At 43.3% G+C, this 17079-nt stretch overlaps 1 protein-coding gene across 1 annotated transcript in view; it reads right to left on the bottom strand.

Annotated features, from left to right (window-relative positions):
• Positions 1-16614: 16614 nt before the first annotated feature.
• The window catches only part of LOC112105468 (ATP synthase subunit beta, mitochondrial-like), a 23918-nt gene continuing 23453 nt past the window's right edge, over positions 16615-17079 (bottom strand). The window contains exon 10 of the mRNA XM_029910516.1: positions 16615-16848. Coding sequence (XP_029766376.1) covers positions 16751-16848 — 98 coding nt within the window. The 3' untranslated portion in view covers positions 16615-16750. The remainder of the gene's footprint in view (positions 16849-17079) is intronic.

Consider the following 17079-nt stretch of genomic DNA (forward strand, 5'->3'; position numbering starts at 1 on the left):
CAAGGTAATTTTTTCAATGACCCATTCCTGCAAGGTGGTGAGTCTCTACTACTGAGCAACTGTATTGAAAACAATAGGAAATTAGGGTGATCATCATTCCTCAAGATCAGGTCTTAAATGAAAAACAATGTAAAAATTGACTAAGTACATAAGTTTCAAACACAGAGCACATGGAATAGCAGTATAACTGCTCTACCTATTTAGCTGCACGGCATATAGAAGAGACTGGGACACTTTACTCATCTTGTCTACATTTCCACTGGAAAAGTTGTTTTAAGGTTTTAAAACTGCTTAAATGCAGAGCTATGCAACATACCCTCTGTAAATATTGGTGAATTAGAAGGATTTTTAAAAGATAAAAAGATATAAAGCACTTAAATTAAACGTCAAGTTACATATCACTTTCCCTTCAAAAAAACCGTTTTGTTCTTTAGCATTTTACTTTTTAGTATTTAGCTTTTGCACCACAACTGTAGCTGCATCCCTTTGTGTCAGGCAGTCCAGAAGAGACACTAATGAAAATGCCCTAGTTCCCCATAATCTTTTGTGGCTGACTAGGTACAGTAGAAGAGTTGTTTTACTAATCCAAAGGTCATGAGCCTGAGCCTTGTTAGACTAAGAAGTAACATGTTACTCTATTTTAATTTAGCTTTTTAGTTAAAATATTCACAGGAAAATAATTCAGACAACAAGTCTCAAACTTTAGACCTTTGAATTAGCAGCTTAACTTGGATACCCAGTTAATTATTGCACAGTGGAGATTGGAAAAGGAGTTTTTTTCCTGTTTCTACATCATGACATGTCACTCTTGCATGGTACTAAAAGAAGGTGATGGGTGACCAAGCTTATGTCAATAAGGAATATGTCTCAAAATCTTTCAACTCCTCAAACCTTCAACTAAATTACGTTGGTCACACTTAAAGAGCTTTTTCTGGATTGAAAGATTCTGCCAGTTTGAGCAAGAAGATTAAACTCTGGTTTTATTAGACCAACAGGGAAAACTCCAGAGTTGAGGAGCCTCTGTTGTGAACACCCTGCACGCAGTCTCCCCTCATGTTCAAATCTGAGACCTGTCAGGGAGAACACATCAGATGATTGGACCTGCTGCAATGTTTCATAGGAAAGAGGAGGTCTTTCCAGTAAATGACCCAAGTCATCTAGGACTCTATAGATCAATATCAGACACCTTTAACTGACCGTATAGGAAGCCAGTGTAATCTATAGTAATTTCTTTAACCAACCTCATTATGTAGTCAGTCTGCGGCATTTTCATGAGGTGCTGCTTCTGAGTGGCCTTCAAAGTTAGGAACCCTGGAGAGCACAAAACAGTGATTCAAGCTGGAGGTCAAAGGCATAGATATCTGTAGCAAGGTTCCCATCAGCAACAGTCATAATTATCACATTACAAGCAGATGGGATAAAAAGTACTTTGGCCCATGGAAGACACCTGGAGCTGCAGGAGCATAAAGGGATGAAGAAATCTGAATCACAAATCTCCTTCAGGAAGGCAGGGTGAACCCTCTCAATAATGGGAGCAGGCACTATCATTTTCATACTCTTTTGCCCCCCAACAAACTGCATTCCCTCCATCTTGTCTGAATTATGTCCTAGACAGCTTGTTCACATCCTATAATACATTAGTATTTATAGTTTCTTGTGGAAACCTTTTAAACTTTGTAATAAATTCAGACAAGTTAGCTTTATTAAAACTCTTTTTACTGTAGATAGAAATATATATGTAGATAAGGATCTCCTTTTGTTTTCAGTAACATCTAAATAAGCAATAGAAAATAATCACTTACAAGACATCACCTGATGGAAACAGATCATCAAGTATTCTCCAGTATTAGTGGGGATTAAAGGGAAGTACAGTTTATTACCTGCTGCCCTACCCATTTCCCCACCAAGATCTCTGTGGTGTTACAAGACAATATTAAGGCCAAATTTTGCTCTCAGAGCCAAAGGGACTCTACACTTGTCCCTCTGGTTGATCATTTCTGTGGTCTCTTTTATCCCCAGTATGCTGTCAACTTTCAGAAATCTTTCTTTTTTTCCTCTTCTTTCTGGGCTCCTACCTCTTCATGTCTTTCTCATATCTCTTCATGGATATTCAGTCACTTCTTTAATGATCATGCTGAGATTTAATTCAGGTCTCACTTCACTAGCCCCACCATTAGAAGACAAACATTTAATGTGAATTTATTAAAGGGGTTTTACTTGGGCTTTTCTGACTTCTTTACAAGAGGATTTGTAAAAAAGAGGTAGCAAATGAGGTTTACCAAATATACGTAATTTGTCTAATGCATTAATAAACTGATTTTTCCTATGGGTCTGGATTCCCATTTCCACCTCCCAAACACAGCTAATATTTAAAAAAAGCTAAAACACATTGACCGTTAAAGTCAATTGGCACAGGAACAAGTCCCAAATACCAGTATTTTTGTTTGCTGAAGCACATTCTATCAGTGCATAGAAAGTCTGAAAACAAAACTTTAACTCAGTCTTTATGTGATCACATTCCTATAGGACCTCAGTCATTCATTGCTCAGATTAGACATTGTGCAGTAAATGAATAAAGTCTACTCATCGAACAGTGAGGCTAAAAATAATATATTTACATATGTGTTTACATTACTAATTTTTATAATCAGTATTTTGTGTCCATAGAGAAAATACAGCATTTTTAGTTTTGGTTGATGTTGCAATCACCGCATACTTCCTTTTTTATTTGTTTTAGTAATGTAAATAGATGCCACTTTTTCCTCTTTTATTGGGCATCATATAATTTATATGCAACCTACAAAATAATAGCATATAATCCTAAAAAGGGTAACATAACACATATGCAAAAAGGAGCAGAGTTAAAGTTTTGCATGCAACTTTAATGTGGGCATTTGTTAATATGGAATATTTAAATTTGCAACCTTCTCACAGATTCTGAGGAATTTAGTATTAACCGTTTGGGGATGAGTCCTATTATCAGGTTTTTTTAAAAAAAATAGTTTTGCTTATATTTTTTCCCCACAGAAAGATGACTAACAAAATGCAGAGAACAGCTGCATTCCTTTATCTGAAACCTCTGGCTTTTTGGGGAGGGGAGGGGGGAGAGAAGAGAGAGAGTTGTGGTTTTACACACTTATTTGCAAAGGTGAGCCCTCCTTGTCACAGTATCTGAAGAAAGGCACCTCTACCACCATTCAGATAAAGGCGGGTCAAATTCTGTGTCTAGGGTTTGAACTTCTTCCTAATGGATTTCTTGGGGTGGGGGGGGGGAAGAGATAATAGGAAGAAAGCCTGGTTCTTTTAATCTTATCATTGCTCTCCTGAGAGGGTTAAAGCTGTAGATAAAGAAAATAGAAAGTTACATGCCTTCCCCACTTTAGAGCTCTTTATCAGGAATGCGGAGTGGTCCTGATTCTGTTCTCACACCAGTTTTATGCTGGCACAATTCTGATGACTTCATGGGGGTTGTTCCTGATTTATACAAAAAATGAGTAGAAGCAGGCCCAATAATACTATGAACTAGAACAATATTATATCTAATATCCATTATTGCTAAGTAAAGACTGGGTCTCTGAAGAGAGTTCTTCTTCAGCTGTGTCCCAGCTGAGGAGGAGGAAGGTCTTTTCTGACCTCTGTAATGACACTGAGCAGGCTTGGGGAAACAGGCTCCGATTTGCTGTAGTTTTCTCCTATCTACATAAGTGGGCCCAGTCAAGGAAAGACTCAATATAGCATTAGCCAGCACTAAAAGCAAGCTGTAAGTAATAATGGACTCAGTAAACTTACACCTCTACTTCTTTGACAACGGACTTCTCCATTTTTTTAAGGAATTTATTTCCTTTATATAGGAGTTTTCATTGACAAATGTGATGGAACAGCTACCTGATGCTGAAGAAGGGGTAAGACTGCAGGGAAGAAATGTGTATCAGTTAGGAATTTCCTCCAAAATTAGGAGCTCTGCAAATTCTGCCTGTTTATGTTTGGCTCAGCAAAATTCTTTGTCTGGACTAGTAGAAATCCAAATACAGGAGTGTACAATAACTTATGTTGTTGCAATCAATCAACAGTGATACTATACCAGGGCTGTGCATAGATGTTAATACTGGTATTTTTTAGATTTGGGGATCAACATTTGGATACAAATAAATGCAAGTATCAGTTGCTTATATGTATTTTTCCTGGCTAAAAAATAAACACCAAATATAGTAAACTTTAGAGATAAGAGTCCTTCCAATAGGGCCCTACATTTTTGGGACTCAAATAATTTTTAAAAATTATAGGAGCCTCCTACTCGTACTCTGACTTACTGTTCCACTATACTCCCTTGCTATTGTATCCAGTATGTGGTTGGCTACAGTGGGTGCATAGTAGAGCTATGATTAGGTCTATCGCTTTTATCAGTCACCAAGGCCAATAGACTTTGCCTACAAGTTTGGAAATTATTTCCAACCTTGGCAAAACTATTTCAGGATACCTCAAACTTTGGTCCACATGTTGTCCTCAATGGAGTTGCACATATTTATACCAGAGCTACATTTGGTACACTGTATTTACAATATTTACACAGTTGAAAAACTTTCACCACCGCTTTGAAAAAGCAAACTCACTTAGCAGCATCACAAACATCACTACAAAATATTAATACAGTTCTATATGATCCAGTTCATATATGCCAATTTAATCAGATGATACAAAAATGGCAAGTGTAGAATAACTGTTACATTCACTTAAGACAGGTAAGGGGCTATATTTATATGCTAGAAGACCAAAGCCCTCTCTGTCTACAGAACAGGGTCCCCAAACTGGCTAGCCAACTAGCCTTAACTGAACCCCTCTGGGAGAGTTCAGTCTCCATTCCTATTCAATCCTTGGAGCATCTACTCAAATATGCTAATTAGGTATCCACACTACAAAAAGAAATTTACCTGCCTACTGGAAACCAGACTGAAACCACTAATACATTCTACACAGGCTACAAGTTTGTTTGTTTGCTTAAGCCCAAATCTGCAGATATCTCATGCATCCACAAATTAAAATGTCCTCACTTTTTACCCTGGAACCAAAGTAGCTGCTTAAGAACTTTATTCAGAGTCTCTCTTAAATAATCCACCGAATATTTGTTCTAATATATAGCCAATATCTGTCTAGAATTTGCAGAAGCCAGTTTTAACTAGAGTTATGGGGTATAAGAAATAAGAAACAGGTAGCCAACAGTTCAAAGGGAGACCCCATTAGCTTTGCCAATACCAGGTTTAAGTCCCAAGGAAATAGGATCCTCTATTTGGGAATAACCATTCCCTACCCTTCAAAAATCTGATTATGATGGGACTGGTAAAAAAGAGAGCAATTATCAATTGGAGGATGGAAAGCCAAGACAGATGCCAGAACTAGCTAGCGGAGGAAACTAATGGCTAGACATTGCTGTTTCGTGTATAACGAGTAGTCCAGATCATGATGTAGCCCAGACAGAGGAAACCTCTTTCAGTTGGGACCAGATGAAGAGTGTCTTCTACTTCATTGGCTAAGTATACCTACTGGAAGGTTTTTTACGATTTAAAAGCATGTTGTTCACTTCCTTAGAACAGATCTCCTCCTGAGGTGCCAAGGATAGAGCATCCAGGCTTTCAGGGGAAGGGTCTCTAGGCTGGGATGAGAGAGACAACTGTAGTTCTGAAAGATCAAGTCTGGAACCAGAAGTAGAGACAAAAGAGCCTTGACTGAGAGGCTCAATGAAGTGGAAAACTAGTGTTAGAGAGAACACATTGGGGCTATGAATATTACTTAACCATGGTCCTGCTTGATTTTCAACACCACTCTGTGTAGGAGTGGAATAGGAGGGAACATGTACAGAAGCTGGTCTGTCCAGGACAACAGGAAAGATTCCAACAGAGAACCTGTACCGTGACCTGCTTTTCAACAAAACTGATGATGCTTCCTTTTGATTTTTGTTGCATACAGGCCTATGTGGAAAATAAAATGGTCTACATCTGGGCAGAGACCACTTGTGGTGGCTGGTGAAAGACCTGTTCAACCAGTCCATCTAACTGTTGTAGACACCTGGAAGATGGGATGCTTTGAGGTGGATTGAGTTGATGACACAAGAGCCCCATAGTAGCATTGCCTCTTGGCATAGCAGAGTTGACAGGGCCCCTCCCTGCCTGTGCACATAAAATATGATTGCTGTATTGTCCATAAGCATTAGCAAATTCCTTTCTGTGATACGGGGAAGCATGACAAACTAATCGAATGGCTCTAAGTTCTCTTACATCTATGTGGAGAGTTAAATCCTGGGCAGACCATGGACCTTGAGGCTGCAGTGATCCCCAGGCGGGCATCTATAACCAAGTTCAAAGTAGGCTGAGGAGAGGCAAATGGAAGTCCCACCACCACCACCACCCAATATGGTTGGGACTGTCCACCAGTCTCGAGAGGACAAGATTCAAGTGGGTATCCAAACCACCACATACAGAGGATGACAAGCCAGGAGATGCACTGAGCTCAGCCATTCTTGTAGCTTCCTGAGATTAAGCCTGATGTGTGGAAACACGTAAGTACATGAGACCATATGCACCAGAAGTCTGAGGCAATCCCTTTACCATTGTGGTAGGATGAGTCTTCAGGTTTAAAGAAATGACCATGATCAATCTGGAACCTGGCCCGAGGGAGGAAGGCCCTGGCTTCTGTAGAGTTCAAGCCCAGGCCTATGAATTCTATCCTTTATACAGGAGACAGAATTGACTTTTCCTCTTCAATGAACAATCCTAGCATGCTGAAGATGGAATGAATCACAGACATGCTGGACAGCATTTGGTTCTTTAAGCCTCTCTCCAAGCAGCTGTCCAGGTAGGGAAATACATGAACTCCTGATTTCCTCAAGAGTGCTGCCACCACTGCCATGCACTTTGTAAACTGATAGGGAGTGGTTGATCAAAAGCCTGAGGAATTCCCTGTGGCTTTGATGTACAGCTATATGGAATAATGCATCTCTTAAGTCGAGGGTAGCATATCAGTCGCTAGGTTCCATCAAATGAAGAAAGAGTAGTTATAAAAGGGACCAAATACATGGGGAAAACGTGTAGGACAGGAAATTCATTAAACTGGCTAGGGGGTCAGCTATTTAAACCTATGTATCTCAGGAGTTCCAGTGGCCAGGGTCATCTATGCAACTGACCCATCTCTCATTACCTCAGTGCATGCTGGCCTCAGCCTTCACCCTGTGTCTCCATGGCAAGGACCCTTCAAGGTAACCCACGCTTTGTAAAACAATGCTGAATGTGTCCGCCTTAACCAGCTTGATGTCATCCCATAGAGTGGTGGTGTAGATGAATATGAATGAATATATATATACACACACACACACACACACACAGACACAGTAACTCCTCGCTTAATGTTGTAGTTATGTTCTTGAAAAATGCGACTTTAAGCAAAACAATGTTAAGTGAATCCCATTTCTCCATGAGAATTAATGTAAATGGGGGGGGGGGTTTAGGTTCTAGAGAATTTTTTTTCACCAGACAAAAGACTATTATATATACACAGTATAAGTTTTAAACAAACAATTTAATACTGTTCACAGCAATGATGATTGTGAAGCTCGGAGTCAGAGGGTGGAATATTTCCCAGGGAATGCCTTAGTGCTGAATGATGAACTAGCACTTGGCTGAGCCCTCAAGGGTTTATGTTGTTAATGTAGCCTCACACTCTACAAGGCAGCACAAATGGAGGGAGGGGAGAAAGCATGGCAGACAGAGACAAACTGTGTGTGTGTGTGTGTGTGTGTGTGTGGTGCATTGCCCTTTTAAGTACACTGACGCCACTCTAAGTGCATTGCCTTTTTAAGTAGATCAGCAAGTTGAGACAGCAGCTGCTGGTAGAAAGCTCCCTCGGTCCTGAGCCCTGTCATGTCTCCCCCGCCCACTCTATGGAGATGGGGTAAGCGGGGGGCAGGAGCAGGGGGACTCCCTGACATTAGCACCCCTCTTCAGCTTCCCCCCCCCATACACACACAGCAAACAGGAGGCTCCCAGGAGCAGCTCCAAGGCAGGAGCCGCACATGGCAGTGGTGGGAGGGACAGCTGAACTGCCAGCAATTGATAGCCTGCTGGGCGGCTGCCGCACAGGGAACTTAGGGGACCTGAAGGGGGGCTGCCAGTCCACCCTGGTTCCAAGCCCCCAACAGCCAGCTGCTCTTTCTGCAAGCGGTGAACAAAGCAGGCGGCTGCCAAACAACGTTATAAGGGAGCATTGTGCAACTTTAAACAAGCATGTTCTCGAATTGATGAGCAATGTAACAATGAAACAACTCCCAAGCCATGCAAAACTCAATCCCCCCCCTGAAAGTATTTAAAAGTTCAGAAGGGAGTAAAAGAAGTAGACACCTTACTTTGGTGCTATATGCACTAAGCAGTAATAAAGTTATGGCTCTCATATTCCCTAGGACAGACCCACTACAACTGGCTTCTATCTGTTTGCAGAAGTTTTCAAAAGGAGAAGACAAATCTTTGTACTGATGATTCAGTTGGATTGCTCTGAAAATTACCTAGCGGTAAATCACAATTATACTATCAAGATTGTAGCAACATCTTTATTGTTAAACTGAGCTAAACCTGAATCAAGATTGACACCCAGTGGCCAAACTTTTACCTAATTTCTGCCTCTCTGTCTAGCTATTTTCTGTAGCTTTTCCTGAAGTTTTTGAGGGTATGTCTACACTACGAGGGTAATTCGATTTTACTTAAATCGAATATGTGGAATCGATATTGCAAAGTCGAACGTGTGTGTCCACACTAAGGACACACTAAGGACAGTAATTCGACTTTGTGAGTCCACACTAACGGGGCGAGCGTCGATATTGGAAGCGGTGCACTGTGGGCAGCTATCCCACAGTTCCCGCAGTCCCCGCTGCCCATCGGAATTCTGGGTCGAGCCGCCAATGCCTTCTGGGTAAAAAAAATTTGTCGTCATCCGTCTGTCACTAACGCCCTCCCTCCCTCCATGAAAGCGCCGGCGGGAAATCAGTTCGCGCACTTTTCTGGTCAGTGACAGCGCGGACGCCACAGCACTGCGATCATGGATCACGCTGCGACCATCGCTGCACTTGTGGCCGTTCTCAACACCTCGCAGCTTATCATACACCTTTCCCTGAGGCAGATGCAGAGAAATCGGGCGAGGAGGCTACGGCACCGCCGTGAGAGCCTGAAGTCGGAGAGTGGCACAGAGCTGTCAGAAACCACGAGCCCCAGCGCCCAGGACATCACGGTGGCAATGGGGCATGTGGATTTTGTTGAACGGCGATTCTGGGCCCGGGAAACAAGCACGGACTGGTGGGACCGTATAGTGCTTCAGGTCTGGGATGAATCCCAGTGGCTGCGAAACTTTCGCATGCGGAAGGGGACTTTCCTCGAACTTTGTGAGTTGCTGTCCCCTGCCCTGAAGCGCAAGGACACCCGCATGCGAGCAGCCCTCACTGTCCAGAAGCGAGTGGCCATAGCCCTCTGGAAGCTTGCAACGCCGGACAGCTACCGGTCAGTCGCGAACCACTTTGGTGTGGGCAAATCTACCGTGGGGGTTGTTGTCATGCAAGTAGCCAAGGCAATCGTGAAGGTACTGCTCCCAAAGGTAGTGACCCTGGGAAACGCGCAGGTCATCATAGATGGCTTTGCCGCGATGGGATTCCCAAACTGCGGTGGGGCTATCGATGGGACTCACATCCCAATCCTGGGACCGGACCACCAGGCCAGCCAGTACATCAATAGAAAGGGCTACTTTTCAATGGTGCTGCAAGCACTGGTGGACCATCGGGGACGGTTTACAAACATCTACGTCGGATGGCCGGGCAAGGTTCATGACGCTCGCGTGTTCAGGAACTCTGGTCTGTTTAGACGGCTGCAGGAAGGTATTTACTTCCCAGACCACAAAATAACTCTTGGGGATGTGGAGATGCCTACAGTCATCCTCGGGGACCCAGCCTACCCGCTAATGCCCTGGCTCATGAAGCCCTATACTGGCGCCCTGGACACAGAAAAAGAACTGTTCAACTACCGGCTGAGCAAGTGCAGAATGGTAGTGGAGTGTGCTTTTGGCCGTCTCAAAGGGAGATGGAGAAGCTTACTGACTCGCTGTGATCTCAGTGAAACCAATATCCCCATCGTTATTGCAGCTTGCTGTGTGCTCCACAATCTGTGTGAGAGCAAGGGGGAGACCTTTATGGCGGGGTGGGAGGTTGAGGCAAATAGCCTGGCTGCTGATTACGTCCAGCCAGACAGCCGGGCCATTAGAAGATCCCAGCGGCACGCCCTGTGCATCCGGGAGGCTTTGAAAGCTAGGTTCCTGAGTGAGCAGGGCAACCAGTGACTTTTCAGTTTGTGGACAGAAAAGCTGAACCTGCCCCCGTTTCTTTACCCAGTTCATTTTGACTATCCTCTCCAGTTACATACCCCCTTCACCCCCTTCCCCTTCCCAAAAAATAAAATCATTTCGATTTTGTTAATGAACACCGTTGTCTGTGTTGCTGTTTTCGCGGGAATATTTTAAACCGGGGACGCAGACTGTGGCGGGGGGCGGGTTCAGTGTTCTGATGCAAATGATGCTTCTAAACTCCCGGAATGCCAGGCTCCGCACTGGTGGACTGGTTATTTCAATGGAGAACATGAAAAACACCTCCCAGACTGACCAGGGTAACCAGTGACTGCACTGTGTATGTGTCCTGATGCTGGACCTGACACCGCCTCTGTACCCTGCTAAAGGTCACTGTCCTGCCCAATTACCAAGCCCCTTCCCCCCCTCCAGACAGACTCTCCCTCAAAAGAACCTGACTGAAACAGTAATGGAGAGAAACAAACATTTTATTGCGAACCAGACATGAAACGTGGGGGGTGAAACTTGGACGGGGGCTTGTGTGAGGTGGGTAGGAAAGGACTTATGAAATTTTGGGGAATGTCAGCCTTCTAGTGCTAGAGCAGTCTGCAGGGGTTGACTGAAAGTTTTAACGGCCCTTGCCGCCCCTCCTTCTTTGGAGTTTGGGTGAGGGTGGTGTGGGACTTGGTGGCGGGTGAGGGCGGTTACAGATAGACTGCAGCGGGGCTCTGTCCTCCTGCCTCCGGTCTTGCAGAACATCCACAAGGCGCCGGAGCGTGTCCGTTTGCTCCCTCATTAGTCCAAGCAGCTTTTCAGTAGCCTGTTGGTCCTCCTGACGCCACCTCTCCTCCCGTTCCATGACTGCTCGGTGCATTTGTGACAAGTTCTCCCTCCACTGTGTCTGCTGGGCTGCCTGGGCTCGGGAGCATCCCATTAGTTCTGAGAACATGTCTTCACGCGTCTTCTTCTTCCTCCGCCTAATCTGCGCTAGCCTCTGGGAGTGTGCTGACAGGCTGGGTTGGGAGACAGTCGCAGATGTGTCTGTGTGAATTGTGAAAAGGGAGTGAATTCCTGAGACAGATAAATGAAATTGTATACAAAGAACCTAGTCTTTCTCTGTGAACAAGACCATGCACTGCACCTCTCACATGCGCACTCAGGACAAGGTCGAATTTTCGGCCGTCGCCTTCAGTGCCTGTGGACTTGCGGAGGTCTTGGAGTGATCTGAGAAGCGTGGCTGGAGACCTGAACTTCTGGAGCGGGCAATAATGGTAAGCCGCAGACTTGTGGCTGCTTAAAACTCCAGCAGTAGCACTGGCCTCCTTTCACATTGAAAGCAATGCCAGTCTCTGCTGCCAGCAATCAGGACAGCATCAACTCTGCCCCTGTCCCACCCCCTCGCGGCTGTCCCAGGGAAAGATCCCTGTATGCTGCCCCTCTCCCTCCACCGCGTGGCTGTAAAGCAGTCCCAATACTAACATTCCCCTCCCTAATTCAAAGCAGGGCGTCATGAGCGACATCACCCTTCTGAGGATCCCGGACACCCAGAGAGAACGCATGCTGCGGGAAAGCATGCAGAAACCGGGGCCGTATGCCGCCATGCTATGTCGGGCCATGATCCCGGAGTACTTGATTGTGGCGTGGAGGGGGCATGTCTGCTACCACGGAGGGCCCACTAAGATCGCCCTACCCCGGAACCTGATCAACAGGCTTGAGCTCTACCTCCACGAGACCTACGAGGAGTTCTCCTACGAGGATTTCTCGTCGATCCCCGGCCACATTGACCGGATTTTCGCGTAGGTGCACTGGGACTATGGAGTGGAGCGTCTTGGGCCTGGGAATCATGGAGTAACGGACATTGTGAAAATTTTTTAAAACACTTGGGACTAAATTGAGAAGAGCCTAAGACAGAGAAATCATGAAAACCCATTTGTTACCTTTGTAAATATTCCTGTTTTGTACCTGATTATTTTTTTACTAGTTTACAGAACTTTTATAAATGTACATTGTTAATAGTATAAATATTACCGTTCTGTTTTAAATAAATGTTTACATGTTTACAGCACTTACTGCTTGATCCTTCCCCTGATTCTGTGTCCGGGGTAAGGGATGGGGACGGTTGGTACGGGATCTCGGTAAGGGTGATGAAGAGCTCCTGGCTGTCGGGGAAATCAGCGGTGCCAGCGCTGTCGACTGCCTCGTCCTCCTCATCTCCTTCTTCATCTTCCCCGTCCGCTGTCATGTCCGACGAGGAACCGGCCGCGGACATGATCCCATCCTCGGAGTCCACGGTCAGGGGTGGGGTAGTGGTGGCGGCCGCTCCCAGGATGGAATGCAGTGCCTCGTAGAAACGGGATGTGTGGGGCTGGGATCCGGAGCGTCCGTTAGCCTCTTTGGTTTTTTGGTAGCCTTGTCTCAGCTCCTTGATTTTCACGCGGCACTGCGTTGCATCCCGGCTGTAGCCTCTCTCTGCCATGGCTTTGGAGATCTTCTCGTAGATCTTAGCATTCCTTCTTTTGGAGCGCAGCTCTGAAAGCACGGACTCATCGCCCCACACTGCGATGAGATCCAAGACTTCCCGATCAGTCCATGCTGGGGCCCTCTTTCTATTAGATTGCACGGCCATCTCTGCTGGAGAGCTCTGCATAGTTGCCACTGCTGCTGAGCTCCCCTCGATGTCCAAAGAGGAACTGAGATTCAAACTGCCCAGACAGGAAAATGAAAATGAATTCAAATTTTCCTGGGGGTGTGGCTGGTCAGAGCATCCGAGCTCTGACTGCAGTCCAGAGCGTCAACAGAGTGGTGCACTGTGGGATAGCTCCCGGAGCTATTACCGTCGATTTCCATCCACACCTAGCCTAATTCGATATGGCCATGTCGAATTTAGCGCTAATCCTCTCGTTGGGGAGGATTACAGAAATCGATTTAAAGAGAGCTTTATGTCGAACTAAATGGCTTCCTGGTGTGGACGGGTGCAGGGTTAATTCGATATAACGGCGCTAAAGTCGACATAAAAGCCTAGTGTAGACCAGGCCTGAGAGTCAGAACTTCAAAGCAGCTCAGCCATACATTCAGTCAAAACCAACTGAAAATTCACCATGGTAATAGGTGCCATGCATAAATTGTTTACTGATTTAAAAAAAAAAAAAAAAGAAAGAAAGAAAAACACCAGTCTGTTTCTCTCTGTATGGACATGTATGTAAAAGCAATTGGTTTTAACCCTCCTTCATAGATGGTTCACTTCTGCCACCCTTACTATTAAGTAATCAATGGAAGTCTATATTTAGTAATACTTTACTGTAAGGTTAGCAGAATCAGGCCTTCTAAGGTAATAGGTCACTGCAATACTCCAACATGTAACTAAAACAGATTGTCATAGCTCTCATCACTGGTTTACTGTCTCATTTCAGTGCTTTTATTAGTAATACATTTTCAGTAACGAGAACTAGGACAAGAAGAATGCAGTTGGGTTCTTCAGCTTGCAAATGTATCACAATAGTAATTAGAACAATTTAGCACCTTGGTGTCAAGTTTAATTATGTTCATTTTAATGGGTGACAAGACCATGTTTTTGAATCAGATCAAGCTATTAAAAGTTAAATGGCAAATTATTAAAATAAAAGATATAAAGTCTTACTTCAAGTTTTTGTATTATACTAGGGTAACTGCAAAAAGTTGTAGTTTCCCAACAATGAAGTTGAATGTGTAAATTAATTGTGTTTAACATTGTTAACTTTGGAGTACACTCCTTTAAGTCCCATTCACTGGGACATGAATTATGTGATTTACAATAAAGTGTGACCATTTGTTTACTGTCTATGCCTCCTTTGTTGTTTATTTCATGCAGCTTTTTCATTGATAACATACAACATTCAGTTACTTAAGAGAATTACCTATAAACACCAACAGCTTTGACATGAAGGATGTATTGTGGACACAAGTCATCACACTCACTAAAATTATAGTCACATAGCATACATCTGACTGCTTGCTGGAAATACATTTGGCTTTAGCATGGAAGACTCATGCTCACAGTTAGCCTTTTATCTATAAGATGACCTTTATTCTCCCTTTCACCCAATATTAACAAGTTGTTGGGTTACAATTTTTTGCTCATACATACACTTAAACATTCACCAAAAACACATGGGGTCATTAGAATTGTGCCTGCACCCATACCTCATCAGTATGTCAATGCCTCATTTCCATCTCACTTTTAAAATAAGTGAGATCAGTATGTGCTAAATATCTCAAACTGAGTAAGTACATATATCTATATATGTACCTATTAAAGTAGCAAATACCAGGAAGGCAAATGTTGATATGACCTGACAAAAATCTATTAGCTCAGTGGTTCCCAAACTTGTTCAGCCGCTTGTGCAGGGAAAGCCCCTGGCGGGCCAGGCCAGTTTGTGTACCTGCCGCATCCGCAGATTCGGCCAATCGCGGCTCCCAGTGGCCGCGGTTCACTGCTCCAGGCCAATGGGAGCTGCTGGAAGCAGCAGCCAGTACGTCCCTTGGCCCATGCCGCTTCCAGTAGCTCCCTTTGGCCTGGAGGAGTGAACCGCGGCCACTGGGAGCCGCGAGCGGCCAAACCTGCGGACGCAGCAGGTACACAAACCCCACCAGGGGCTTTCCCTGCACAAGCAGCGGAACAAGTTTGGGAACCACTGTATTAACTTATGAAAGACAATCTTCCTGGTGCTCAATCATACACAGAAAGACTCCCGTCTTCCTCACAGGAAGCCTCTCAACCTGAAGAGTCTCAGACAAAAGTGAATGTCACCTATTGATACATCAAAGAGGAGCTAATGGAAACAGTTGTCTGTTGACACCACCAGATTTCTCATAGGCCAAACCAAGCTTCTGAACTGCTCAGACCAGAAATTTCCCTCCCTCCTAGAATTCTCCAGAGATAGCTAAAAAAAAAAAAAAATCCCAAAACATTTAATTTCTTGCATCTTTAGAACCTGTAACCTCAGTCCTATAGAACAATCTTCCAAATGAATCCAGTCAAACTGGGTAAGTTGGCTGTTTGTGATTACTATAAGCATGATGTTTAGTACCACGTGGCAGTGATTGGCACTTTCACTCTAAGTAGATTATTTGGGACAGAGAAAATGTTTTTTTATTAGGCCTAGAACATGAGTACCATTGAATTAGCTGGTCAGTTCTGTACTTGTAACATCTGCATGTTCCAGGATACAAATAAGGAGATCTATTCTATGAGCTACATCACAGCATTATGCTTTTAGATACAAACTGTTCTGGCATGCGTTATGCTATTTTTTATTCAGGTAAGGAATTAAATTTTACCTAAGTAGCAGTCTGCACGCAGGCCAACATGTAGTTGTTGATAAGGTATTGGATGTAGATAAAGACTCTCAAAATGGAAGTAGCTAGCTCATTCTGCAATAGTCCTATATAAATACCTAGAGTATTTCTACAGCATTCCTGGTGCATAAGGTTTTGCTAATTTCAGTGCTCTTTATAGATGCATTCTTTACAGAAGGACAGTTATTCTCTTGACGCATACTCTACCTTTCAACAACTAGGCACAGTGAAGAGATTACTCTTTCAGATTATTTTTGTGAATTTTTAATTTAACATTTTAAATGATCTCAGAAGTGCCACTTTTCAATACACTTGTTTAATATTTTATTCAACTTCCAGCAAGATGTTTTACATTTGGTTTGGACAGGAGCAGTGTCCTGATCGAAAGCTAACATGAATTGGGGGTAGGCAACCTTTTTAGTCTTAAAAACTGGATTAAATTTTTGCTCATTAAACTATGAAGCAGGCCAATTTAATAAGAAAAAAACAAGTAGCGTTAATAGTTTTCCATTCGCAATATAACGGATTACAGTAAAATTTTGTTTGTGCAATTCCTGATTGAGATTACAGAAATAAACAAACAATGTAAAGCCCAAAAGTGTCAGGTAGAAAAACTAATTCAGGCTAAATGCAGTATGAGGTTAACCGCCGCCATTTTTGGTATCAAGCTTTTCCAAGAATCAAAAAGTAATCACACATCACCTTTCAAATGCCACTGTCATGACAGTTAACTTTGATGTTCAGGATAGCCTTAAGTTACTATTTCCAGAGGCAAACGATTACTCTTAATCTAAACAAAAATAAAGAGCCAGTAGTCAGAGAAATTGTACATCACAATGTTTACTAACAAGATGTCTGGCTTTTATAACAGACATTTGGGTGACATTTACATAATACTGCATGTTCACATGTAGGAAAAAGGACTTTAATTCTCTCCAGTAGATGTGGAAAAAAAAAAATATCTAGAGACCTCCGAGATTGGAACTGTTTTACACATACAATGTTTACATATATCAGGTGTTTAAAAGACCATATGCAAATATAATAGTCCAGTTTAGGCATGTTCTTCAGACAGCTTCTGAGCTTTAGCAATAACTTCTTCAACAGGACCAACCATGTAAAAAGCCTGTTCTGGTAGATGGTCATATTCACCTACAAAGACACAATTTGAATAGCACAATTGTTGAAAGAAAGTTAAAAAGATAATTATGAAGACTGTGAGGTAGTAGATTCCCAAAGTTTACTGTGGGTTTTTTAAAAGTGCAAGTGTTTACAAGATCCAATATGTTTTCTACACTTGTAAGAGGTGTTCAGCTTTGTTTCACTTTAAAAATTAGCTGTTATTTTCAACTCAAGCATTAACATTGTGGTAATGCACAGAAA

This window comes from Terrapene carolina, unplaced genomic scaffold (genome assembly GCF_002925995.2).
Source record: "Terrapene carolina triunguis isolate 2854851 unplaced genomic scaffold, T_m_triunguis-2.0 Scaffold62, whole genome shotgun sequence".
In the NCBI taxonomy this organism is placed as follows: Eukaryota; Metazoa; Chordata; order Testudines; family Emydidae; genus Terrapene; species Terrapene triunguis.